This window comes from Microcaecilia unicolor, chromosome 3 (genome assembly GCF_901765095.1).
Source record: "Microcaecilia unicolor chromosome 3, aMicUni1.1, whole genome shotgun sequence".
NCBI classification, from domain to species: domain Eukaryota; kingdom Metazoa; phylum Chordata; class Amphibia; order Gymnophiona; family Siphonopidae; genus Microcaecilia; species Microcaecilia unicolor.
In genome coordinates, this window is record NC_044033.1 from 521,533,865 (window position 1) to 521,559,386 (window position 25,522).

The 25,522-nt window shown below is 46.2% G+C and overlaps 1 protein-coding gene across 1 annotated transcript in view; it reads right to left on the minus strand.

Annotated features, from left to right (window-relative positions):
- The window catches only part of PREP (prolyl endopeptidase), a 307,703-nt gene extending 283,129 nt beyond the window's left edge, over window positions 1–24,574 (minus strand). The window contains exons 1-3 of the mRNA XM_030199170.1: window positions 24,454–24,574; window positions 4,730–4,804; window positions 1,260–1,393 (exon numbers count right to left, since the gene is read on the minus strand). Of these exons, the coding sequence (XP_030055030.1) occupies window positions 1,260–1,393; window positions 4,730–4,804; window positions 24,454–24,498 (254 nt within the window). The 5' untranslated portion in view covers window positions 24,499–24,574. The remainder of the gene's footprint in view (window positions 1–1,259; window positions 1,394–4,729; window positions 4,805–24,453) is intronic.
- Between the last annotated feature and the right edge of the window lie 948 nt (window positions 24,575–25,522).

Below are 25,522 nucleotides of genomic sequence, written 5' to 3' on the forward strand. Positions count from 1 at the left end.
CCCTACACCCCTTCCCGTGCACTCCGCTCCATGGATAAATCCTTCCTATCTGTTCCCTTCTCCACTACTGCCAACTCCAGACTTCGCGCCTTCTGTCTCGCTGCACCCTACGCCTGGAATAAACTTCCTGAGCCCCTACGTCTTGCCCCATCCTTGGCCACCTTTAAATCTAGACTGAAAGCCCACCTCTTTAACATTGCTTTTGACTCGTAACCACTTGTAACCACTCGCCTCCACCTACCCTCCTCTCTTCCTTCCCGTTCACATTAATTGATTTGATTTGCTTACTTTATTTTTTGTCTATTAGATTGTAAGCTCTTTGAGCAGGGACTGTCTTTCTTCTATGTTTGTGCAGCGCTGCGTATGCCTTGTAGTGCTATAGAAATGCTAAATAGTAGTAGTAGTAGTAGTCTCTTGTAACCAGAGCTAATATTGTGATGTCATAATGCCTCAGTCCACCAATAAGAGCCAACCTCATCAGTGATGTCACAATGGCTTGATTGTCCTATACTTGGCTCACTTTTATTACATAGCTCTTTGAGCAGGGACTGTCTTTCTTCTATGTTTGTGCAGCGCTGCGTACGCCTTGTAGCGCTATAGAAATGCTAAATAGTAGTAGTAGTAGTCTCTTGTAACCAGAGCTAATATTGTGATGTCATAATGCCTCAGCCCACCAATAAGAGCCAACCTCATCAGTGATGTCACAATGGCTTGATTGTCCTATACTTGGCTCACTTTTATTACATAGCTCTTTGAGCAGGGACTGTCTTTCTTCTATGTTTGTGCAGCGCTGCGTATGCCTTATAGTGCTATAGAAGTGATAAGTAGTAGTAGTAGTCTCTTGTAACCAGAGCTAATATTGTGATGTCATAATGCCTCAGTCCACCAATAAGAGCCAACCTCATCAGTGATGTCACAATGGCTTGATTGTCCTATACTTGGCTCACTTTTATTACATAGCTCTTTGAGCAGGGACTGTCTTTCTTCTATGTTTGTGCAGCGCTGCGTACGCCTTGTAGCGCTATAGAAATGCTAAATAGTAGTAGTAGTAGTAATTTATAAGTATATCTTGTAAATTTTGAAAATTAATAAAGATTATTAAAAAAAAATAAACAAACGATAACAGTCCCTTCCTGCTTAACTTAAGCACCTGGTTGCTACAATGTTTTTTTAGATGTGCACTTCAGCTGGTACCATCCCATAAAAATCACAGCTCTCTTCTAGATCTGCCCAAAGAATTTATGTACGGTTCACGGTACCTTTTGCCTTTCTTAAAATGGCAGCTGTATTTTGGGTAATCATAGAGCTCTGTCATTCGCTCTTTAAATAATCCTCGGACAGGGCACTGCTCCAGAAAGGGCACGGTGATTTTGTTCTGGGCTTCCACGAAGGCCTGAAGTGATAAAATTAGAATTTAAAAAGAAAAAAAAAAAAAGAAAGAAAGAGAGAAACCTTATGAGTTACAAGTCACATTGTATGATGAAAAATACTTCTCTATGAAATTCATCGTATGCAGATACTTTCTTACGACTTTGCATGCAATTTATTTGAAGCAACAACCACTGAAAAATAGGATATTTAGCATCAGGACATAGCGATTCTGGCAGAGATCTTCAAGTCACCATTGCTTTAATGAGTGAGACATGACCCAGTCCAGAGGTCAACCAGGAAATCAATTCAGTTTCTTCTACCCTGCAATTACCCCAAATTGAGTTCTATGTGGTTTACAGGAAGTAAACTGGGCATTCTCAGGAGCTAGAGTGGAGGAGTGGTTAGAGCACCGGTCTTGCAATCCAGAGGTGGCCGGTTCAAATTCCACTGCTGCTCCTTGTGATCTTGGGCAGTCACTTGACCCTCTATTGCCTTAGGTACAAACTTAGATTGTGATTCCTCCTGGGACAGAGAAATATCCAGAGTACCTGAATGTAACTCACCTTGAGCTACTACTGAAAAAGGTGTGAGCAAAATCCAAATAAAATAAAGATTCTAGAATTCTAAAGAATAACAAGATTCCATGTAGAATTTCAAAGTGTAGCAACATTCCATGTAGAACCCCAAAGAGTAACAAGATTCTTTCGGGTGGAGGAGTGGCCTAGTGGCTAGAGCAATGGAACATGGAATGGTGCTACTATTTGAGATTCTACATAGAATGTTGCTATAATGGAAGAGTGGCCTAGTGGTTAGAGCACCAGTCTTGCAATCCAGAGGTGGTCAGTTCAAATCCCACTGCTGCTCCTTGTGATCTTGGGCAAGTCACTTAACCCTCCATTGCCTCAGGTACAAACTTAGATTGTGAGCCCTCCTGGGACACAGAAATATCCAGCGCACCTGAATGTAACTCACCTTGAGCTACCACTGAAAAAGGTGTGAGCAAAATCCAAATAAATAAAGATTCTAGAATTCTAAAGAATAACAAGATTCCATGCAGAATTTCAAAGTGTAGCAACATTCCATTTAGAACCCCAAAGAGTAACAAGGTTCTTAGGGTTAGAGGAGTGGCCTAGTGGTTAGAGCACCGGTCTTGCAATCCAGAGGTGGCCAGTTCAAATCCAACTGCTGCTCCTTGTGATCTTGGGCAGGTCACTTATCTCCATTGCCTCAGGTACAAACTTAGATTGTGAGCCCTCCTGGGACAGAGAAATATCCAGAGTACCTGAATGTAACTCACCTTGAGCTACTACTGAAAAAGGTGTGAGCAAAATCTAAATAAATATTACATTTAGAATAGTCAATTTTTACCTACTAAGTATTTTGAGAATAAAAAAAGCTTGAAGAGTTTTATAAAACACACCATAGTTAAACATAGTCCTAATTTTGACTGGTAATCAATTCCACCATTTTAACAGCTTGGTATTGGAAAGTGGCTGAAAACACAGATTTATGCAAAACACTAGGATATGATAGACCTAAAATGCATCTTGATGTTTTCGATCTACTGCAGTGTTTCCCAAACTGTGCGCTGCGGGACCCTGGTGCACCACAGTGCACTCTCTGGGGTGCCACGGCAAATCCCGACCTACCTCCCACCCAAACCGCTACTGCAGACAGCAGCGGCAGAAAAAATAAAAAAGCAAACGCAGGGCTGCAGCAGCCTTCAAGCTTATGCTGCCAGTTCTCTGTCCCTAAAACTGGAAGTTGACGTCCGCGGGGGCAGAGAACCAGCAGAGCCGACAGAACATGCCAGAAGGCTGCTGCTGCGGCCCCCCACTTGGGTTCCGTTTTGTTTTTTTTGTCGCAACTACTGAGGACAGGGAACAGACGGCCTTTGACTCGCAGAGGCGACTGCCAAGGAGACTGGATGAAAACAGAAGGGATGAAGTCAAAAAGCTGAAGCCAATAGGTCAGTCTCCGTTTCCCTTCCCATTCAAAACAAAAGAAAAAAAAAAACTTATGAGAAGCATCCAAGTTGTCATTCTTTATTGTTGGTAGCATTTTAAAATTAATCTCACTAATATTTTTGTTTCAACATTTTTATTGAGAAACCAACCAGTTAAACAATTCAACAATCTCTATACGCTTTGACTTAAGTAAGCACCATAAAGAATAATACAGAGTAAAAAAATCCATCCTCAAGTTTTTTAATTTCACCCCTCCCCCCCGATGAGTGAACCACCCCATTTACCCAAACGTATTCATCTAACTATTCAAGAGAACTACATTATTGCTCTCCTGGTGGAGCCTCAAGATGTCCACCTTCCTGGAAAGAAAGATTTTTATGCAGCAACAACGACGACACCTAGATCCCTTTCTTGGTCGGTGACTCCTAACGTGGAACCTTGCATGACGTAGCTATAATTCGGGTTCCTCTTTCCCACATGCCTCCCTTTCCTGTCTTGAAGATCAGCGTGTTCTCCTTCACAGCGAGGGTCCTCTGGGTTCAGCAGCAGAAGACCCATAAGAAATGACTGGGGTCTTCCTACTGTCCAGAAATATTATAAACAGTGATGGTGTCACCAGGCACCATAAACATTCTGCATTCTTCTTATCAATACACTGGCTGACAGATTTTAGTGAAACGAAACAGTTCACTGTTTCCTGGTCTTCTTGCTTGATTATTTAATCAGTTCCACACTACCTTATTTTAAACTAATAAATTCCATGAAATAAGCTTTAGTTAAAGTGATAGGAAATAACATAGTAACATAGTAAATGACGGCAGATAAAGACCGGTACGGTCCATCCAGTCTGCCCAACAAGATAAACTCATTTTACATGGTATGTGATACGTTATACCCAAGTTTGATTTGTCCTTGCCTTTCTCAGGGCACAGACCGTAGAAGTCTACCCAGCACTCTTCTTGTACTAAGTTCTAAAGCTAACGTCGAAGCCCCTTAAAATTTACACTCCAGCCCATCCCTATCTATTCAGTCATGATCAGGGCACAGACCGTAGAAGTCTGCCCAGCACTGTTCTTGTACTAAAAGTTCTGAAGATTCTGGAGTCCCAATTAGTAGCAACATTCCATGTAGAACCCCAAAGAGTAACACAGTAACATAGTAAATGATGGCAGATAAAGACCTGAACAGTCCATCCAGTCTACCCAACAAGATAAACTCATTTTACATGGTATGTGATACGTTATACCCAAGTTTGATTTGTCCTTGCCATTCTCAGGGCACAGACCGTATAAGTCTGCCCAGCTCCCATTTTGTTTCCCCAAATACCGGCAAAAACCGAACTGGAAATGAGGCACCTCAGCTCATCTGCTTAATCTAAGGTTTTCTCTTACCTTCGTCTGCTCACTATCGGGGTCCTCAAGCCACTTATAAGGATCACAGATTTTGCACCCATGGTAGTCTTCTATCTGCAAACAAAGACAACAAAGCACATTACTTCTGTAACAGAGGCATAACACATCCACTCTCAATTCAGTCCATGAGGTGTACTTGTTCTACACAGCAGAAACTTCTAACTTATTCTCCTGCCTATTATACAGGACACCAGAATCTGACCCTAGGAACAAGAATCAGCTGAAATCACTTGTGCCGAAGCAGAGAGATCAGAAGCAGGGCTTCAGCTCCAGCAAATGCTCAGACATAGGGTTACCATATGTCCGGATTTACCCGGACATGTCCTCTTTTTGAGGGCATGTCCGGGCAACCGGGCGGGTCTTGCCAATCTGCCCGTTTGTCTGGATTTCTGGACAAACGGGCAGGCTGGTGGGCGGACGGCCCGCCAGCCTGCCCGTTTGTCCAGAAATCCGGACAAACGGGCAGATTGCTAGCCTCCCCTCCCCTTAGTTACTACTGCCCTGGTGGTCTAGTGACCTCTTCCGCCTTCGGGGCAGGAAAGAGCCCCCTCTTTTCTGCCCGGAGCGCTGCCCTGCATGCTTCCTTCCTGTTGCTGATCCTCGGAGCCGATTCAAAATGGCCGCCGAGAGTTGAAGTGACCTCGCGAGACCAACTCTCGGCAGCCATTTTGAATCGGCTCCGAGGATCAGCAACAGGAAGGGTGCATGCAGGGCAGCGCTCCGGCCAGGAAAGAGGGGGGCTCTTTCCTGCCCCAAACAGGTCACTAGACCACCAGGGCAGTAGTAAGGTAAGGGGAGGGGGGTGATGGGGAGGGGAAAATGTGACAGGGGGCAGAGCGAGGTGTGAAAGGGGGCGGGGTGGGTGTGAGAGGGGGGCGGGGCATGTGTCCTCCTTTTTGGGGGACAAAATATGGTAACCCAACTCAGACACAGGATAACCTCTTGGCTTAACGTTCTGTCTGCTGGTTTTATACCTGAGAAAAGCTAACGCGGTGGTTCCTAAACAGTGGGTCAGAACCCCAAATTGGATCATATTACCATTTGATGAGGTCTTGGAAATAGGAATCATCCCTCTGGATCTTCCGCTGTGAACTCTGCCCAGTAGTGGCAGCCAGCATGGAGCTTACGAGTCACTGAACGTTCACAGGCCCTATACCTCCACCTCCTCCTCCTCCGTGGGCTTCCTGCTAAGATGGAAACCCATGCAGCGTACTGGAGTCCGTATATGCACACTGACACACCGGGCCCTGTGCTGACTGCTGCTTCTCCCTTCATGCTTTGGATAAGTAGGGAGAGGAATGGAGTGGAGGTATGATGGTGTTGGAAATAAAGATATTGCGTTTCCATAGAACATAGGTGTAAATGTATAGTTCAGGCACTAACTAGCTCTTTTGTAACAGAAAGAAGTACATTATAGCTGTTTCAATTATTACACAAGGACTTGTGGTTTTTTTTTTCTGTAAGAAGCAGGAACAGGAGAAGGGGAGGATGGGGGCTTGTAAAACTACTGAGACAGTAGGGAAAAACTTCAGTCAGGCCCCACAGCTGAGATAAACTGTTGCATGAGGCCATGAAGGCAGGGAAATGGACATCTGTGAGATAGCAGGGAACTATGAACAAAGAAAGCAAAAGGGAGAAAGAAGTTGGGTGGGGGGGAGTGAGAAGTCCCAGTTGCTAGCTGTTAAGCAGAACAGTAGCAGACAGGCAGGTGACCATCGGCCAATGAGAAAAACTTAGGGGGAACCAGTCTCCGTTTTACCTCAATGCTTGGGGATGTAATCCTGCTTTTCTTAAGGAGCTTAAAACTCCATCGCTATGCATGCAATGGCATAAAACCAGAACCAAGTCAACTTTCTCCTAGCCATGAAGCTATGTATTATATGTAAAGAACCCCATCTAGTGGTGACTTGCAAAACATTCAGCTTTAATAGCTGCAAGGCACATACCCCGATTGTAAACCCAGGAGGGATTCATTTAGATCTGCAGGGCTGTGACATAGTAACATAGTAGATGATGGCAGAAAAAGACCTGCACGGTCCATCCAGTCTGCCCAACAAGATAAACTCATATGTGCTAGGTAACCTTTCACTTTGAAAATCTGACCTTATTCTCTAGTCCACTTTCCAGTTTGTCAAATGTAAAAGTACGTGGTGTTGTACCAATTTTTATTCTATAAACTGTATATTAGAATAAATAAATAAATAAATAAACTGAAAGCTACATGCCATGACCAACAACTAAAACATGGACATGAACTGAGAATAAGAAGAGCTCCAGAGACCAAAGAGCAGATTCTTGGAAGAACGGGCCTGTTACATGTCACAAAAACAGCAAATGCAAGTCAAACATATTAGTAAACCGTTCAGCTCAGGAGACTAGAGGCAGTGCTGTGTGTCCTGGCTCAACTGCTGAATCTGTCTTTGTTTGCAGATAGAAGACTACCAAGGGTGCAAAATCTGTGATCCTTATAAGTGGATTGAAGACCCCGATAGTGAGCAGACGAAGGTAAGAGAAAAGCTTGGATTAAGCAGATGAGCTGAGGTGCCTCATTTCCAGTTTGGCTTTTGCCGGTAATTGGGAAACAAAATGGGAGCTGGGCAGACTTCTGTGGTCTGTGCCTTGATCGTGACTGAATAGATAGGGATGGGCTGGAGTGTAAATTTTAAGGGGCTTTGACGTTGGCTTCAGAACTTACTACAAGAAGAGTGCTGGACAGACTTCTACAGTCTGTGCCCTGAGAAAGGCAAGGACAGATCAAACTCAGGTATACATATGAAGTATCACATACCATGTAAATGAGTTTATCTTGTTGGGTAGACTGGATGGACTGTATAGGTCTTTATCTGCCGTCATATACTATGTTACTATGGTCTTCTGCTGGGTTACTCAAAGTTTACAGTCATGGAGGAAAATGAGAAGGGGCCAAAGGCTTGGTCATAACTGAGCAACAGCTGGTTGCCAGATTTCAAGCCTATTATACAGAGTACCTATAAAATAGTTCTGCTGCATGGTCCCTGTCACTGTGACCAGACTAGGAACAGTGAATAGGGTCTGTTAAAACAGAGGAAAACCCCAGGCAACTACGAAGCCAGAAGGCTAAACACCTAAGGGGAGGGAAAAAAAAGAAGACACCAAGCAAACCAGAAAGGGAGGGATCCTGGATTCATCTGCTATGACTAAAGGAAAGAAAATTATCAGGTAAGATATTTTTTCCTTCCTTATCAACAGCAGATGAATTCAGATGCTTGTGGGATATAGCAAAGCAGTCTTCTTTACGACAGGATAGCGAAAGATGCAAAGAAGGCTACCGAGCCATCCGCCTCTCAGAGGCCAAAAACTTTTGAAACTAAATAACAGCCGGTCCCGAAGCTAGATAACCTTCGCCCCCAGAGATAAGAACAAAAAGCCGTGAGAGAAATACACTGCGAGCTGCCATTGAGACAGAGATGCATGCATCAACCAGAAGAGGTTTAGGTTCCCACTACCGCCACACAGTCGAGGGTAACCAACTGAGGAACAGAACGGACCACATTAGCCACACGGCAGAATGGCACCTAGAAGGAGGAATCGGAATACTGTAACAGCGTAATGAGAATGCCCGTGCTCAAGCGTGGAAGCATGATCCACCAGACACCATGAAACCAAACTCCTAGAGAGCAAAGGGACTAGGTTGACCAAATAGGGCTGGAGCCGAGGCCCTGCCCAGTCTGAGCATAAGCCATCCTGCCCAGAATGGGGTGGTGGGCTGTATCCAAAGGCGTGGCTGAACAGCACCTGGAGAGAAGGTGGTGTGGCCTACCTCCAACAATGGAACCATGCTCACATGCCAAGGTGGGTTGCACCAAGCAGTCTTGATCTGGAGCATTCCTCCACTGCATGCACTGGAGCTGCACCCCACCCCAGTACAGAAGACCTGCTTCTCTGGCAGAGTCAGAAGAGATGTCCTCTAACCTAGAAGCTGAAAAGGTACCACCTAAAAGAGAGACTACGCCCAACCCCCAAAGAGGAAGCTGTACCCAGTTATCACACCAGCAGCTCAGGGTCCCTAAGGAAAGGGCCCACACCCTGAGCTGAAGGCGTGCTCCAAGTATAGACATGAAGCCACCCCCCTCCCCCCATACCAAGAGGAAGCCGTGCTCCACTTGTAAGGATGAATGTGCGCTCCTCCTTCAGATGAGGCCGCGCACTATGCTCAGGGATGAAGGAGTGCACCACAGGCAAACAGACTCTGAGCAGTACTGAAGGAGTTAGGATAGGCTACGCTATGATCTACCTACCGAGATGAGGGGGGGGAGACCCACAACATAGAGAAAGGTAAGCACAATACACAGATAACTCCGTGATCCACCTACAGAGAGAATCTGTGCTCTGCATATAGAGATGAACCTGCGATCACGTAGAGCAGAAACCATGCCCCACCTCAAGAGGAAAAGCAGTGCTCCACAGAAACGGAAATAGCAGTGCTGTACATGCCGAGCTGAAACAGTTCCACGCACAAAGGTGAAGCAATGTCTCTCTAATAGAAATGGAGCTGTGTTCTACATGCAGGCACCGCGCTGCCCTCCACCATCAGAGACAGAAGCGAGCTGCTCACTCACGGAGGAGAGCTTCAGAATCGGACGGAAAGTGCTCAATACCCCGAAAAGAAGTCGCAACCAGAGACTGCGCTGCGCTAGACACCCAGAAATGGAGCTACGCTGGTGTCCCAGGATACTGGGTTAGACAGACCATTAGTCTGACCCAGTATGGCTTTTCTTATGTTCTTATGCTATATCAAAAGCCACAGAGGAAAGACATACAGGATATCTTCCACTGGCCACAGCTGGACCAAGGCATCTGTCCTCTCAGAGGCTGCCTCCTTCCTTAGTTGAAGAAATGCTCCATCTTGGCATTGGAGCAGGAATGCCATCAAGTCCAATGAGCTGAAAAGACCTCGGCCCTAGCTCCCACTTCCCAGAGTCTGCCTGGAGATTGCCCTTGCTTGCTATACGCCGCTGACAGGGCTTGTAGATGCCTCACTGCCCAGTGGTAGAAAGGAGCCGCCCTTCTCTGAGACCATGAAATAGAGAAAACAGTGACCCAGAAGAACATTTCCAGTATAGACCAGTGTTCCTCAATGCAGTGGCCCCTTGAGACCTCTTGGGCAGCAAACATCATCATTCTGTTTGTTTTTGCTACTTTCTGACTCTTTACCCAAGCTCATGACAGAAAGGGGAAAAAGGACTGGGATGGGGGCCGGGTGTTGTGCGTTTTGAGGAAAAGGCATTTCTTAATAGAAAAATATAATTAATGCATTTGGAAATACCTATCTCCATGAGGATACCCCTAATGAAAAGTCTAAAAGTAGGCTGGGATGGATTTTATTGGCACACTAGTAAAAAAGGCACGTTTCTGACACAAATGAAACGGGCGCTAGCAAGGTTTTCCTCGGAGTGTGTATGTTTGGGAGAGTGTATGCGAGAGTGACTGTGTGAGAGACAGAGTGAAAGTGTGAGTGAATGTGTGTGTGTGAGAGAGAGAGTGAGTCTGGGTGTGAGTGTGTGTGTGAGAATGAGTGTGTGTGCAAGTGTGTATGTGAGAGTGTGTGTGTGTGCGAGAGAGTGTGTGTGAGACACAGATTCTCTGTGAGAGTGAGTGTATGAGACTAAGCGAGTGTGTGAGTGACTGTGTGGCACATAGAGAGTGAATGTGATACATTGTGAGACAGTGTGTGAGAGTGAGAGTCAGAAAGACATTGTATATGAGAGAGAGAGTGTGAGCCTTGCCCTCCCAATCCATGCCCATCTGTCCCCTGCCCCCTCCATTCATCCTTTTCCAGCAATTCCCCTCTCTCCCTGAGCCCTGCCCTCCCAATCCATGCCCATCCATGCTCCTCTGTCACCTGCCCCCTCCATTCATCCCTATACAGCAATTCCCCTCTCTCTCTGAGCCCTGCCCTGCAATCCATATCCATCCATGCCCATCTGTCCCCTCCATTCATCCCTATCCAGCAATTCCCCTCTCTCCCTGAGCCCTGCCCTCCCAATCCATGCCCATCCATGCTCCTGTCACCTGCCCCCTCCATTCATCCTTTTCCAGCAATTCCCCTGTCCCTGAGGCCTGTCCTGCAATCCATATCCACCCATGCCCATCTGTCCCCTCCATTCATCCTTTTCCAGCAATTCCCCTCTCTCCCTGAGGCCTGTCCTGCAATCCATATCCATCCATGCCCATCTGTCCCCTCCATTCATCCCTATCCAGCAATTCCCCTCTCTCCCTGAGCCCTGCCCTCCCAATCCATGCCCATCCATGCTCCTCTGTTCCCTGCCCCCTCCATTCATCCATTTCCAGCAATTCCCCTCTCTCCCTGAGCCCTGCCATCTCAATCCATGCCCATCCATGCTTCTCTGTCCCCTGCCCCCTCCATTCATCCTTTTCCAGCAATTCCCCTCTCTCCCTGAGCCCTGCCATCTCAATCCATGCCCATCCATGCTTCTCTGTCCCCTGCCCCCTCCATTCATCCTTTTCCAGCAATTCCCCTCTCTCCCTGAGCCCTGCCATCTCAATCCATGCCCATCCATGCTTCTCTGTCCCCTGCCCCCTCCATTCATCCTTTTCCAGCAATTCCCCTCTCTCCCTTCCATGACCACCCCTCGCATCCATGCTCTTCTGTCTCCCATGTCCCAGCATGTCCCGCCCTCTTCTTCCCCCCCCCCCTTCGCATCCTTGCTGTCGTTTCTCCTCTGCCCTCTCGCTCCCATTGTTCAACTGCCCACCCTCTTCTCTCCCCCCAACATCCCTTTTTTTTTTTTTTAAATTTTACCTCCGTGGCGGCGGTTCCGGCAGCGCAGCGTTAGGGAAGGAGGCGGCGCTCCCGACGTCTAGCCTTCCCTTCGCTGTGTTCCGCCTTCTTCTGACGTCATCCTTGACGTCAGAAGAAGGCGGAACACAGCGAAAGGAAGGCTAGAGACGTCAGGAGCGCCGCCTCCTTCCCTGACGCTGCGCTGTTTGTTTTTTTTCCGCCCTCGACGTCATGACGTTTGCCCTCAACGTCATGACGTTTGACGCGAGGGCGGGGCAGAGACGGCTGGCAGCCTGGCTGGCTTCACACCATGAATCCACGAACCCTTCAAGTAATGTTTGAGTGACTTCAGAACGTTGTCTTCAGAACGTTCACGGTGCGTTTTATTATATTAGATATTGGTAAGCAGTGTTGCAGTCCCACATGGGAAAATATCTGGTGGCTCTCATTTAGGTCACTTGGATCTAAAGTGGACCCAACTTTAAAAAATGGTGAAGACAATGGATACAAATTGCAGAATTCTCCACCCCAGTCCATCACATTGAAAAATTGTCCCCAATCAAATGATCGAAAGAATGTCCAGTAAGGTTTTCAGCCTTGATGTCTCAACCATATTTTTACTGATGCCTCTCTGTCTCATACATGTTTAAATTACATTGCATGAAATTCTAAATGGTGGTGTTTTTCTCTTAGGTTCTCAAAATTCCAAACTCTACATCCTGTTTGGATGTCTTTTTTCCCCTGGGCTTCCATGCAGCTCCCAGGAATTTAAAAAAATGGGGGGGGGGGGGGGAACTGCCTGGCTTAGCTTTATTCCCTCTGTTGGGGGGGGGGGAGGGAGCTAATTGAGTGATGACGACCCCCCCCCCCCAAAAAAAAAGACTCTCTTGCCTTGAGAAGGAAAAATAAACAGCAGCACACATGCAGAGAGAGCAGGGGAATGGTAGAGAACTCCAGAGCTTTGGGCCAAAGTCAGCAGAGTAGAGAAGCAAGCCTGCACTTGCCAGGCACATGGCTGGGCACGTCTACTGGCAGATGCAGTGCAGTCTGTAAGAGCCCAGGCTTAGCACAGCTGCCTGCTCTGTCCGCCCCTCCTGGGATGGGCTCTTTCTGACATTGGAAACAGCCCGGGGGAGGGGAGAGAAGCACTGGAGCAGACTGCCCATCTCCCTGCACTGAAATGTGGGTCTCAACACCCACAGTCCTAGTGCAGTGGGAGAGTTCTCAGCCCCCATCGGGGCTTGGTGGGGTGGGGACATATCTCTACTACTCACCCCCGAGTCTGCCTGTGGAGGATCCTGATGGACCTTTTGGGCTTCAGAGCTTTAACCCCAACAGTTAAGCTGGCCCTGTGGCCAGCGGAGAGGCCCCTAGGGGCCTGAGGTTGCTAGCTCAAATGCAGGGGCATTTTTTTTTTTGTTATGTTGTACATTGGAGTGGAGGAGTGGCCTACAGCACCAGTCTTGCAATCCAGAGGTGGCCGGTTCAAATCCCGCTGCTGCTCCTCGTGATCTTGGGCAAGTCACTTAACCCTCCATTGCCTCAGATACAAAATTAGATTGTGAGCCCTCCTGGGACAGAGAAATATCCAGAGTACCTGAATGTAACTCACCTTGAGCTACTACTGAAAAAGGTGTGAGCAAAATCCAAATAAATAAATACAAATAAATATTTGAGATTCTACATGGAATGTTGCTACTATTCAAAATTCTGTTGCTACTATTTGAGATTCTACATGGAATGTTGCTATAGTGGAGGAGTGGCCTAGTGGTTAGAGCACCGGTCTTGCAATCCAGAGGTGGCCGGTTCAAATCCCGCTGCTGCTCCTCGTGATCTTGGGCAAGTCACTTAACCCTCCATTGCCTCAGGTACAAACTTAGATTGTGAGCCCTCCTGGGACAGAGAAATATCCAGAGTACCTGAATGTAACTCACCTTGAGCTACTACTGAAAAAGGTGTCAGCAAAATCTAAATAAATAAAAATAAATAATTGCCTGGAAAAGTTTTTGGTGCTATCAGAAAGGTATAGAACAGGGCTCAGGTTAGTCACCTGGAGATAAAAGTGAGTGAACGCCAGGCCTCTTCTAGTGAAGCTCCACTGGCTCTCTATAAGGAAATTCCGTTTGTCCAAATTACTGTTGCTGACATTTATAGCAGGCCAAAGAAGTTATGAAATCAGTTACAACTGTACTATCTAAAGAGGGTACTGCAGTCCTCACAAAAGAATCTCTTAGTGGTCCCAGCTAGGAAAATTATGGGGAAAGAAGTGGCAAGGAAACGGATTTTAGGATATGGTGCCTGAAAAGTGAAATGCCTTGTCAGCTGAGCTTTGGGGTGAGGAAGAATGTTACTTTTGTGGCACTTCAGGAAGGGATTGAAATATTTGTTCCCTTGTGAGGAATTTGACTGCCCCTACCGGTCTGACTGCCCACGCGTCTTTTAGATTGTAAGCTCTTTGAACAGGGATTGTCCTTCTATGTTAAATTGTACAGCGCTGCGTAACCCTAGTAGCACTTTAGAAATGTTAAGTAGTAGTAGTAGTAGTAGTAGTTGTGAGGCCCCTTGACCAGGATAAGCAAAGCAAAGGCTTGTATATCTTTTAGTTTTATGTAAGAATAATGGCTGCAATCATTTTTATTTTCTGTTGAATTTTAATAAAGCTTCTTTTAATTCTATGCTAAAAGCATGATGTCTGTACACCATGTTAACTACTACTACTACTACTACTATTTAGCATTTCTATAGCGCTACAAGGCATACGCAGCGCTGCACAAACATAGAAGACAGTCCCTGCTCAAAGAGCTTACAAAGAGCTTACAAAGAGCTTACAATCAAGATTCAGTCAAGTTGGGTTAGAGGTAGAAGGGTTTGTTAATGTCCAATACGATCTTTGATAGTGAAGTGTTGCAGGGTTGAGGCATTTAAGTTGGGTCAGTCGGGTTTGCCTTTCCGAATAGGTGAGTCTTTAATGATTTTCTGAATTTTAGGTGATCGGAAGTTGTTTTCACCACTTGTGGCAGTGCGTTCCACAGACGCGTGCTTATGTAAGCGAAAGTTGGACGCATGGGTGGTCTTGTATTTTAGTCCATTGCAATTTGGGTAGTGTACATTCAGGTAAGACCGTGATGAACTGGTACTATTTCTGACTGGGAGATTGATCAGGTCAATCATGTAACCTGGGACTTCACCGTAGATAATCTTATGGACCAAGGTGCAGATTTTGAAAGAGATACGTTCTCTGATAGGAAGCCAGTGCAGTTTTTCACAGAGTGATGTGGCGCTTTGGAATCGTGTTTTACCAAATATCAAACTGGCTGCCATGTTTTGGGCCGTCTGGGGTTTCTTTATGAGTTGTTCTTTACATCCCGCATAGATTCCATTGCAGTAATCAACATGGCTTAATACCATTGATTGAATTAAATTAAGGAAAACATCCCTTGGGAAGAAAACGCTTGCGATTACCTCTTATTTAAAAAAAAGTGGGAAGTCGATATTGATCTAAGTATAGCAGTTTAAAGGCTCATTTACTCAAAAGGTATGGAGATTCAAGCAGAAAGAAAACTGGCTGGACTGGATGGACCAGTTGACTTATCTATCCCCAGGAACTCACTGTGGATTTTTCCAGTGTTGGCAACCTGTTGGTACTGAAGGTTTGCTCCAGTTGTAAATGAGCTTAACAGCAAGCTCTTGTGCAGAATTTGATACAAGGAAATCAGCATAACAGAAGGACACTCAACTAGGGTGTGATTACTACAGCTGTAAAAACTGGCCTGTGAAGCTCTTTCACATGCTGGTTTTCCAAAACAAATCCAAACTAATCAACTGCTCATCACAGCAGCTCCTTAACTTTGAATTGAAAAGGTAAAAGTGTGCTCAGCAGACTGCCACATGAAATTGCAAAAGCAAAAGAGGAACATGCAGAACCCTCAACACTTCAGCTGTTATTCCCCATATAAGAGCCCATTTGCAAATAAAATTGACAGGCTGATCTAGAGGTTTCATCAGGTGGTAGGTCACAATTATCAATGTTCTCCTTTGCAGTAATAGGTGCCCATGCCACCCTCGACATCAGAAGATAATTTAACGAAGGATCACAGACAGTCCAACAAAAAAGGAAGCTACTAGAAGTGGTTTATGAAATGATGGTTAAAGCTGTACCAAATAGCATATTTTACTATTCAGCCGAATAATGGGAATCAAGCTTTAACATAAGCTTAAGTTAAACAAGGAAAAGAGTTCTGGAGGCCATATCTTGTTAAGGATGTAAAAAGAATTGAAGCGGTGCAAAGAAAAGCTACGAGAATGGTATGGGATTTGCGTTACAAGACGTATGAGGAGAGACTTGCTGACCTGAACATGTATACTCTGGAGGAAAGGAGAAACAGGGGTGATATGATACAGACGTTCAAATATTTGAAAGGTATTAATCTGCAAACGAACCTTTTCCGTAGATGGGAAGGCGGTATAACTAGAGGACTTGAAATAAGATTGAAGGGGGGCAGACTCAAGAAAAATGTCAGGAAGTATTTTTTCACGTAGAGAGTGGTGGATACTTGGAATGCCCTCCCGTGGGAGGTGGTGGAGATGAAAATGGTAACGGAATTCAAACATGCGTGGTATAAACATAAAGGAATCTTGTTCCGAGGGAATGGATCCTCAGAAGCTTAGCTGAGATTGGGTGGCAGAGCCGGTGGTGGGAGGCGGAGCTGGTGGTTGGGAGGCGGGGATAGTGCTGGGCAGACTTATACAGTCTGTGCCCTGAAAAGGACAAGTACAAATCAAGGTAGGGTATACACAAAAAGTAGCACATATGAGTTTATCTTGTTGGGCAGACTGGATGGACCATGCAGGTCTTTTTCTGCCGTCATCTACTATGCTACTACATTTCTATGTCTGGGATCAGCTGAACATTCTTTTTGTAGTCATCAATTTAATATTGGGATAGATTGTTTTCATTTTGATAAATCAGCTATGGTGCTTGGTGTGGAGTTAGGTAATATGTTAAATATGAGAACTCGTATAAATCTGATTGTCAAGAAGTCTTTTTTTCTTGCTGAAACAGTTGAACTATATTAATATTTCACTTTTTCTGCCTTTAGATCAGTGGTTCAATCCCTAATTCTTTCCAGAACTGATTAGTGCAATAGTGTTTTTTTCATCCTGTACCAAAACATTATTGTAGTTCAGAACATGGCAGTCAGGTTGATCTATTCTTTGAGTTAATCAGATCACATAACTCCAAATTTGTATGACTTGCACCGGCTGCTGGTAGAGTTGCGGGTGAAGTGTAAATTAAGGATTATAGTTTACAGGATAGAATATTGCAAGGTGAAACCCCCATATTATCTTGTGAAAATGGTCAATATTTCTACAAGCTGTAAATCTGACTGTTTAAAGAGACAATGGGGCTCATTTTCAAAGCACTTAGACTTACAACGTTCCATAAGTAACTATGGAACTTTGTAAGTCTTTGAAAATACATTTCGATGTTTATTACACTTTACCACACTGAACTCTCTCCTCAAAGTGCCTTCACCTCCAACCCCCCTTCACTTTCTCCCCAGACTCTGGCTGAGTACTTTCATGATAAGGTTCACACGATTAAACTTGAATTCTCAACCAGGTCACCTACAACTCTCCTTCCCTTAGTCCATTCTCTCAACCCTCCAACCCCTGCCTCCTTTTCTTCCTTTTCTGAAATCACTGAAGAGGAATCTACACATCTTACTTTCTCCTCAAAACTACCTGTTCCTCTGATCCTATTCCCTCCCATCTACTTCACACTATCTCTCCTACTGTCATCCCTTTTATCTGTCATATCCTCAATCTTTCCCTTTCCACTGCGAATGTTCCTGATGCCTTCAAACATGCTGTAGTCACACCACTCCTTAAAAAACCTTCACTGGACCCTACCTGTCCTTCCAACTATCGCCCCATCTCCCTCCTCCCTTTCCTATCCAAGATACTTGAACGTGCTGTTCACCGCCGTTGCCTTGACTTTCTTTCATCTCAAGCTATTCTTGATCCACTTCAATCTGGCTCTCACCCCCTTCATTCAACTGAAACAGCGGTTGCTAAAGTCTCCAATGACCTGTTCCTGGCCAGATCCAAAGGTCCTTCTCGATCTATCTGCTGCTTTTGACACTGTTGATCACAGCCTACTCCTTGATACGCTGTCCTCACTTGAATTTCAGGGCTCTGTTCTTTCCTGGCTTTCTTCTTATCTCTCCCAGCATATCTTTAGTGTATACTTTAGTGGATCCTCCTCTACTTCTATCCCACTGTCAGTTGGTGTACTTCAGGGATCCGTTCTGGGACCTCTTCTTTTCTCCATCTATACTTCTTCCCTTGGTACTCTGATCTCATCCCATGGTTTTCAGTATCATCTTTACGCTGATGACTCCCAGATCTACTTCTCCACACCAGAAATCTCAGCCGAAATCCAGGCCAAAGTATCAGCCTACCTGTCTGACATTGCTGCCTGGATGTCTCAGCGCCTTCTGAAACTAAACATGACCAAGACTGAGCTTCTCATCTTTCCCCCTAAACCAACCTCTCCTCCTCCCCCATTCTCTATTTCTGTGGATAACACTCTCATCCTTCCTGTCTCATCAGCTCGTAACCTTGGGGTCATCTTCGACTCCTCCCTCTCCTTCTCTGCACATATTCAGCAGACTGCTATCTGTCGTTTCTCTATAATATCACCAAAATTCTCCCTTTCCTTTCTGAGCACACTACCAGAACCCTCATCCACACTCTTATCACCTCTCGCTTAGACTATTGCAACTTCCTTCTCACAGGTCTCCCACTTACCCATCTCTCCCCTCTTCAATCTGTTCAAAATTCTGCTGCACGACTAATATTCCGCCAGTGTCGTTATGCTCATATTAGCCCTCTCCTCAAGTCACTTCACTGGCTCCCTATCCGTTTCCGCATACAATTCAAACTCCTCTTATTGACCTATAAGTGCATTCACTCTGCAGCTCCTCAGTACCTCTCCACTCTCATCTCTCCCTACATTCCTCCCCGGGAACTCTGTTCACTGGGTAAATCTCTCTTATCTGCACCCTTCTCCTCCACTGCTAACTCCAAACTCTGTTCCTTTTATCTTGCTGCACCTTATGCCTGGAATAGACTTCCTGAGCCAGTATGTCACGCTCCATCTCTGGCCGTCTTCAAATCTAAGCTAAAAGCCCACCTTTTTTATGCTGCTTTTAACTCCTAACCCTTATTCACTTGTTCAGAACCCTTATTTTATCATCCCCACCTTAGTAATTCCCTTATCTCTTATTTGTCCTGTTTGTCTGTCCTAATTAGATTGTAAGCTCTGTCGAGCAGGGACTGTCTCTTCATGTTCAAGTGTACATCTAATAGCGCTTTAGAAATGATAAGTAGTAGTAGTTTAAGAGTCTGTTGTCAACTCTTATTTCTTATAGGGCAGTATCATTTTGGAATTTATTATCTTTAGAACTTGAAACGATGAGAAATTATTTACTTTTTAGGAAATCATTCAAGGCTTTTTTTTATTTCAGAAGCATTTTAATGCATTATCTTGAGTTCTATGGTTCTTTAGTTTTAATGTTCATTGTACTTTGAAGCGCTCGATTTGTATCACCTGAACATATGGTTCACTCTTATTTTGTGCTGTGACCCACTCTGAACTATCATGATATTAACGGGATACAAGTTCAGTATACAGTAAGGTAAACATAAATTAGAAAAGGAAGCAATGTGAAATCAGAGATCAAGTTTTTTTATATATATATTTTGTATGTAATTTGTTCCCCACTTAGACTTTTAAAGATATAAGACTTTATAAAATGTTATTATTAATTATTATTATTAAGTGTTTATTTCATAGAATTTGGCACAGTACAGCCCCCGATTATTTGTATTCAAATTTAAATCGCTATTTGGCCGAATGTATTTGGGGCAAATCGAATCAAATACAAATATTCAGTACAGTCCTAGATAGTGGATTAGCCTAGTGGTTAGTGCAGCGGACTTTGATCCTGGGGAACTGGGTTCAATTCCCACTGCAGTTCCTTGTGACTCTGGGCAAGTCACTTAACCCTCCATTGCCCCTGGTACAAAATAAGTACCTGAATATATGTAAACCGCTTTGAATGTAGTTGCAAAAACCTCAGAAAGGCGGTATATCAAGTCCCATTTCCCTTTCCCCTTATGACATCACAATATCAGAAGTGAGCCAAGTATCGGGCAATCAAGCCATTGTGACATCACTGATGAGGTTGGCTCTTATTGGTGGAATGAGTGGAGGAGTAGCCTAGTGGTTAGTGCAGCGGATTTTGATCCTGGGGAACTGGGTTCAATTCTCACTGCAGCTCCTTGTGACTCTGGGCAAGTCACTTAACCCTCCATTGCCCCTGGTACAAAATAAGTACCTGAATATATGTAAACCGCTTTGAATGTAGTTGCAAAAACCTCAGAAAGGCGGTATATCAAGTCCCATTTCCCTTTCCCCTTATGACATCACAGTATCAGAAGTGAGCCACGTATCGGGCAATCAAGCCATTGTGACATCACTGATGAGGTTGGCTCTTATTGGTGGAATGAGTGGAGGAGTAGCCTAGTGGTTAGTGCAGCGGATTTTGATCCTGGGGAACTGGGTTCAATTCTCACTGCAGCTCCTTGTGACTCTGGGCAAGTCACTTAACCCTCCATTGCCCCTGGTACAAAATAAGTACCTGAATATATGTAAACCGCTTTGAATGTAGTTGCAAAAACCTCAGAAAGGCGGTATATCAAGTCCCATTTCCCTTTCCCCTTATGACATCACAGTATCAGAAGTGAGCCACGTATCGGGCAATCAAGCCATTGTGACATCACTGATGAGGTTGTCTCTTATTGGTGGAATGAGGAGTAGCCTAGTGGTTAGTGCAGCGGACTTTGATCCTGGGGAACTGGGTTTGATTCCCACTGCAGCTCCTTGTGACTGTGGGCAAGCTGTCTGTCCCACCCTTATCCCTTATTTGTCCTGTCTGTCTGTCCTGATTTAGATTGTAAGCTCTTTTGAGCAGGGACTGTCTTTTCTTCATGTTCAATTGTGAAGCGCAGCAGAAATGATTTGTAGTAGTTAACCCCTCCAAAGCTCCTGGTACAAAATAAGTACCTGAATATATATATGTAAGCCGCTTTGAATGCAATTGCAAAATACCACAGAAGGGCGGTATATCAAGTCCCATTTCCCTTTCCCCTTCCCTATAATCCCCATTTGTGATCGTACTTGCTCTGAAAGTCACTTCCATGTACTACTGGCCTGCAGGAATACAGAAGGCACATTCTGATATCAAAAGGGGGAAAAGTGTCAGGGGAAAGGTTGTCATGCTACTATTACTAATCATTTCTATAGTGCTACTAGACATATGCAGCACTGTCCACTAAATATGTAAGAGATAGTCCCAGCTCGACAGAGCTTACAATCTAATCAAGACAGACAAACAGGACACATAAGGGAATTGCTTACAGACACTGATACTGAACAGGTGAATAGGGTTTAGAAGTTAAAAGCAACCTCAAAAAGGTGAGCCATTAGCCTATATTTTAATATGGCCAGAGATGGAGCTTGACATACCGGCTCAGGAAGTCTATTCCAGGCATAAGGTGCAGCAACTGGAGTTGGCAGTGGAGGAGAAGGGTACAGATAAGAGAGACTCACCCAATGAATGGAATTCCCAGGGAGGAGTGTAGAAAGAGATGAGTGGAGAGGTACTGAGGAGCTGCAGAGTGAATACATTTGTAAGTCAATAAAAGGAGTTCGAACTACATTCAGACACCAACAGGGAGCCAATGAAATAACATGAAGAAAGGCTAATATGAGCATAATATAAGTCAAGCAGCAGAATTTTGAATGGATTGAAAGGGAGCGAGAGAGCCCAGTGAGAAGCAAGTTGCACTAGTCTACATGTGAGGTGATAAGTGTGGATAAGGGTTTTGGTACTGTGCTCAGAAAGGGACTAATTTGGGTAATATTAAAGAGAAAGAAATGACAGGTTTTAGCAGTCTGTTAGCTATGAGAAGAGAGAGAGGAGTCAAAGATGACCCCAGGGTTAGAAGCTGATGAGACAGGGAGGATGACAGTACTATCCACAGAGATGGCAACTGGGGGAAAGAGAGGTGGGTTTAGGGGAAAAGATATGCTCAGTCTTGGCCATGTTTAGATTCAGATGGCAGTGAGACATCCAGGCAGCAATGTCAGGCAGGTAGGCTGAGACTTCGACTGTTGCTGAAATTTCTGGTGTGGAGAGGTACATCTGAGAGTCATCAGCATAAAGGTGATACTGAAAACCATGGGAGGTGATCAGAGCTGCAAGGGAATAAGTATACATGGAGAAAAGAAGAGTTCCCAAGTTCTAGTGGGATAGAAGCGGAGGAGGATTCACCAGAGCATACACTAAAAATGCAATGGGAGAGAGAAGTGGAGGAGTGGCCTAGTGGTTAGGGTGGTGGACTTTGGTCCTGGGGAACTGAGGAACTGAGTTCGATTCCCACTTCAGGCACAGCCAGCTCCTTGTGACTCTGGGCAAGTCACTTAACCCTCCATTGCCCCATGTAAGCCGCATTGAGCCTGCCATGAGTGGGAAAGTGCAGGGTACAAATGTAACAAAAATAAAATAGATACTATTGGAGATTCTACATGGAATGTTGCTACTACTGAGATTCTGTTGCTACTATTGGAGATTCTACATGGAATGTTGCTATTCCACTAGCAACATTCCATGTAGAAGGCTGCGCAGGCTTCTGTGAGTCTGACGTCCTGCACATACGTGCAGGACGTCAGACTCACAGAAGCAGAAGCCTGCGCGGCCACATTGGTGATCTGCAAGGGCCGACTTCTACATGGAATGTTGCTAGTGGAATAACAACATTCCATGTAGAATCTCAAATTGTAGCAGCAGTGGAGGAGTGGCCTAGTGGTTAGGGTGGTGGACTTTGGTCCTGAGGAACTGAGTTCGATTCCCACTTCAGGCACAGCCAGCTCCTTGTGACTCTGGGCAAGTCACTTAACCCTACCCTGTATACAATATGTAAGCTGCATTGAGCCTGCCATGAGTGGGAAAGCACGGGGTACAAAATGTAATAAAAAAAGAAACGAAGAACGAACAGAGCCCAAAATCCAAGCGAGGACAGCGTGTCAAGGTGTAGGTGGTCATCAACAGTTTCAAAAGCAGCAGAGAGATTGAGAAGGATGAAGCTAGCATAGAGACCTTTGCATCTGGCCAGGAACAGGTCATTGGAGACTTTAGCCTCAAGAGAGCCTGGATATAAAACAAGAGAAGGGAATTCCTGCCCCAAAGAGCTTATAGGCTGAGGTTCAAACAAGAGTGCTGCAGCAACCTCACATGTAGTATAAAGAAGAGAAAGGTACACAGGTTCCTGAGGGCAACCAACTGGCCAGATACCCGTAATGAATACATGAGAGACTTGGGGCTCACCGCACTGTAAGGAGTCATGTCTGTACAGGTTGAAGAGCTGTCTGCACTGTCCTCTTAACAGCAAAGCAAAAAAGCAATGAAGTGCACTCAGATCAATGCTAACACTCCTTATAACTGAATTTTTTTAATTTGTTGTCAATTTATAAGTTAAAGTATTTCTATGCTTTTTAACATGTATTTGATTTTGGTGTTTTATAATAAAAGTCAGGCTAGCCAAACATCCTGTGCAATAACTTATCAATAGTAAATCATTCTTAGTCCCACCTTGCCTTGGAAAGGTTAAAGCAGTCCAAAGACATACTGAGGAGCATCTCCATCAGTAAACACGAGCAAGCAGGGTAGCACTTCTATCCCAAATCTACTAAACAGCTGCTCACCTACAGCTTCACCACAAGAGGAAAAAGCGCACCCAAGTGGGGGAGGCAGACTCCAGCTGAGGTCGTTTCCGGGGAGGGAGAGAGGAAGAGGGATCTCCCCAGATGAGACTATGAACGGGGTGACTCTCAGCTGAGGTCAACTCCCGGGAGGAAGCCCCAGACGAGGCCGTGTACTAGGGTGGGGGGAGACCCCCAGACGAGGCCAGGTACTGGGGTGTGAGGCGGGAGACCCCCCCAAGATGAGGCCATGTACTAGGGTGGGGGGAAGACCCCCAGACGAGGCCAGGTACTGGGGTGTGAGGAGGAAGACCCCCCCCAAGATGAGACCATGTACTAGGGTGCCATGTACTGGGGTGTGTGGAGGAAGAGACCCCCCAGACGAGGCCATGTACTAGGGTGGGGGGAGACCCCCAGACGAGGCTGTATACTGGGGTGTGAGGAGGGAGACCCCCTCCCAAGTCGAGGCCATGTACTAGGGTGGGGGGAGACCCCCAGACGAGGCCAGGTACTGGGGTGTGAGGAGGGAGACCCCCCCCAAGATGAGACCATGTACTAGGGTGGGGGGAGACCCCCAAATGAGGCCGTGTACTGGGGTGTGTGGAGGGAGAGACCCCCCCAAGACGAAGCCATGTACTAGGGTGGGGGGAGACCCCCAGACGAGGCCAGGTACTGGGGTGTGAGGAGGGAGACCCCCCCCAAGATGAGACCATGTACTAGGGTGGGGGGAGACCCCCAAATGAGGCCGTGTACTGGGGTGTGTGGAGGGAGAGACCCCCCCAGACAAGGCCATGTAAGGAGGAAGACCCCCCCCAAGACGAAGCCATGTACTAGGGTGGGGGGAGACCTCCAGAGGAGCAATGTAGTGGGGTGGGGGGGGGGGAGTAAACAGCTGAGGTCAAGTCCCGGGAGGAAGCCCCAGACGAGGCCATGTACTAGGGTGGGGGGAAACCCTCAGATGAGGCCGTGTACTGGGGTGTGGGGAGGGGGAGACCCCCAGGGGAGCAATGTGGTGGGGGAGGGGAGGGAGATCCACTGCTCAGACTGTGTCGCTGCTCTTTTGGAAGCTTCACTGAACCGCCCGTTACTCACCGCCGTCTCGTCGCGAAAGGCCTGGGGGTAGTGGAAGGGCTGCATCGTTCCCGGCACCAAATCACCGCCTGCCGGACTCTCTCTCGCTGCCGGGAGAAGAAACGAGGAGAAGAGCGAAGAAAGCGCGAGTCCGGCCGACGCGCTGAGGCAGACGACGCGCTCACAGCGACACCTGCCGGGACTAGTGGCATTGCATCGCCCTGTGCCTTATGGGACGTGCAGCACTGATCTCAACGGGCAGGATGAGGCACTAGAAATCCCAGCCTGGAACTGGGCAACTTGGCATCTGTGCAAGAGTACTAAGTGCCCCTCCCCCACTCAATTAACTTTTAGGTCGCTTGGCCCTCTCAGCCATCATGATCACTCCGACACCACTCCTCCCTGAATAATCTGAATAAATGGGCTACTTAAAAACAGCCCACCCTGTCATAGTAACATAGTAACATAGTAGATGACGGCAGAAAAAGACCTGCACGCTCCATCCAGTCTGCCCAACAAGACAACTCATGTGTGCTACTTTTGTGTATACCCTACTTTGATTTGTACCTGTGCTCTTCAGGGCACAGACCGTATAAGTCTGCCCAGCACTATCCCCGCCTCCCAACCACCGGCTCTGGCACAGACCTTATAAGTCTGCCCAGCACTATCCCCGCCTCCCAACCACCAGTCCCGCTTCCCACCACCGGCTCTGGCACAGACCATATAAGTCTTCCCAGCACTATCCCCGCCTCCCTACCACCAGCCCCGCTCTATGTCAAGCTCTATAATTTTGCAATGACTGCAGCTGCTGCCCTAGGCAATTGCCTAATCATGCTTAGCGGTTGGGAATGTAGGGCCGGATTTGGAACTTCGATGAAGAGGGGGGGGGGGGGGGGCTGGAATTCTAGGAAGTGCTCCTCCATGCAGGTCCTTCCCTTCTGTACTCTCAGCCCAACGAATTCTTGGTGGACCCTGTTGCTAACAAAACCCAGGGAAGCCACCAGGAGGCCTGTCAGCAGGACTGGTGTTAGACATTCAGGGGACCAAGGCAGAAACTGGGGAGGGGACCCGAAAGCTGGCCTTCAGCCTA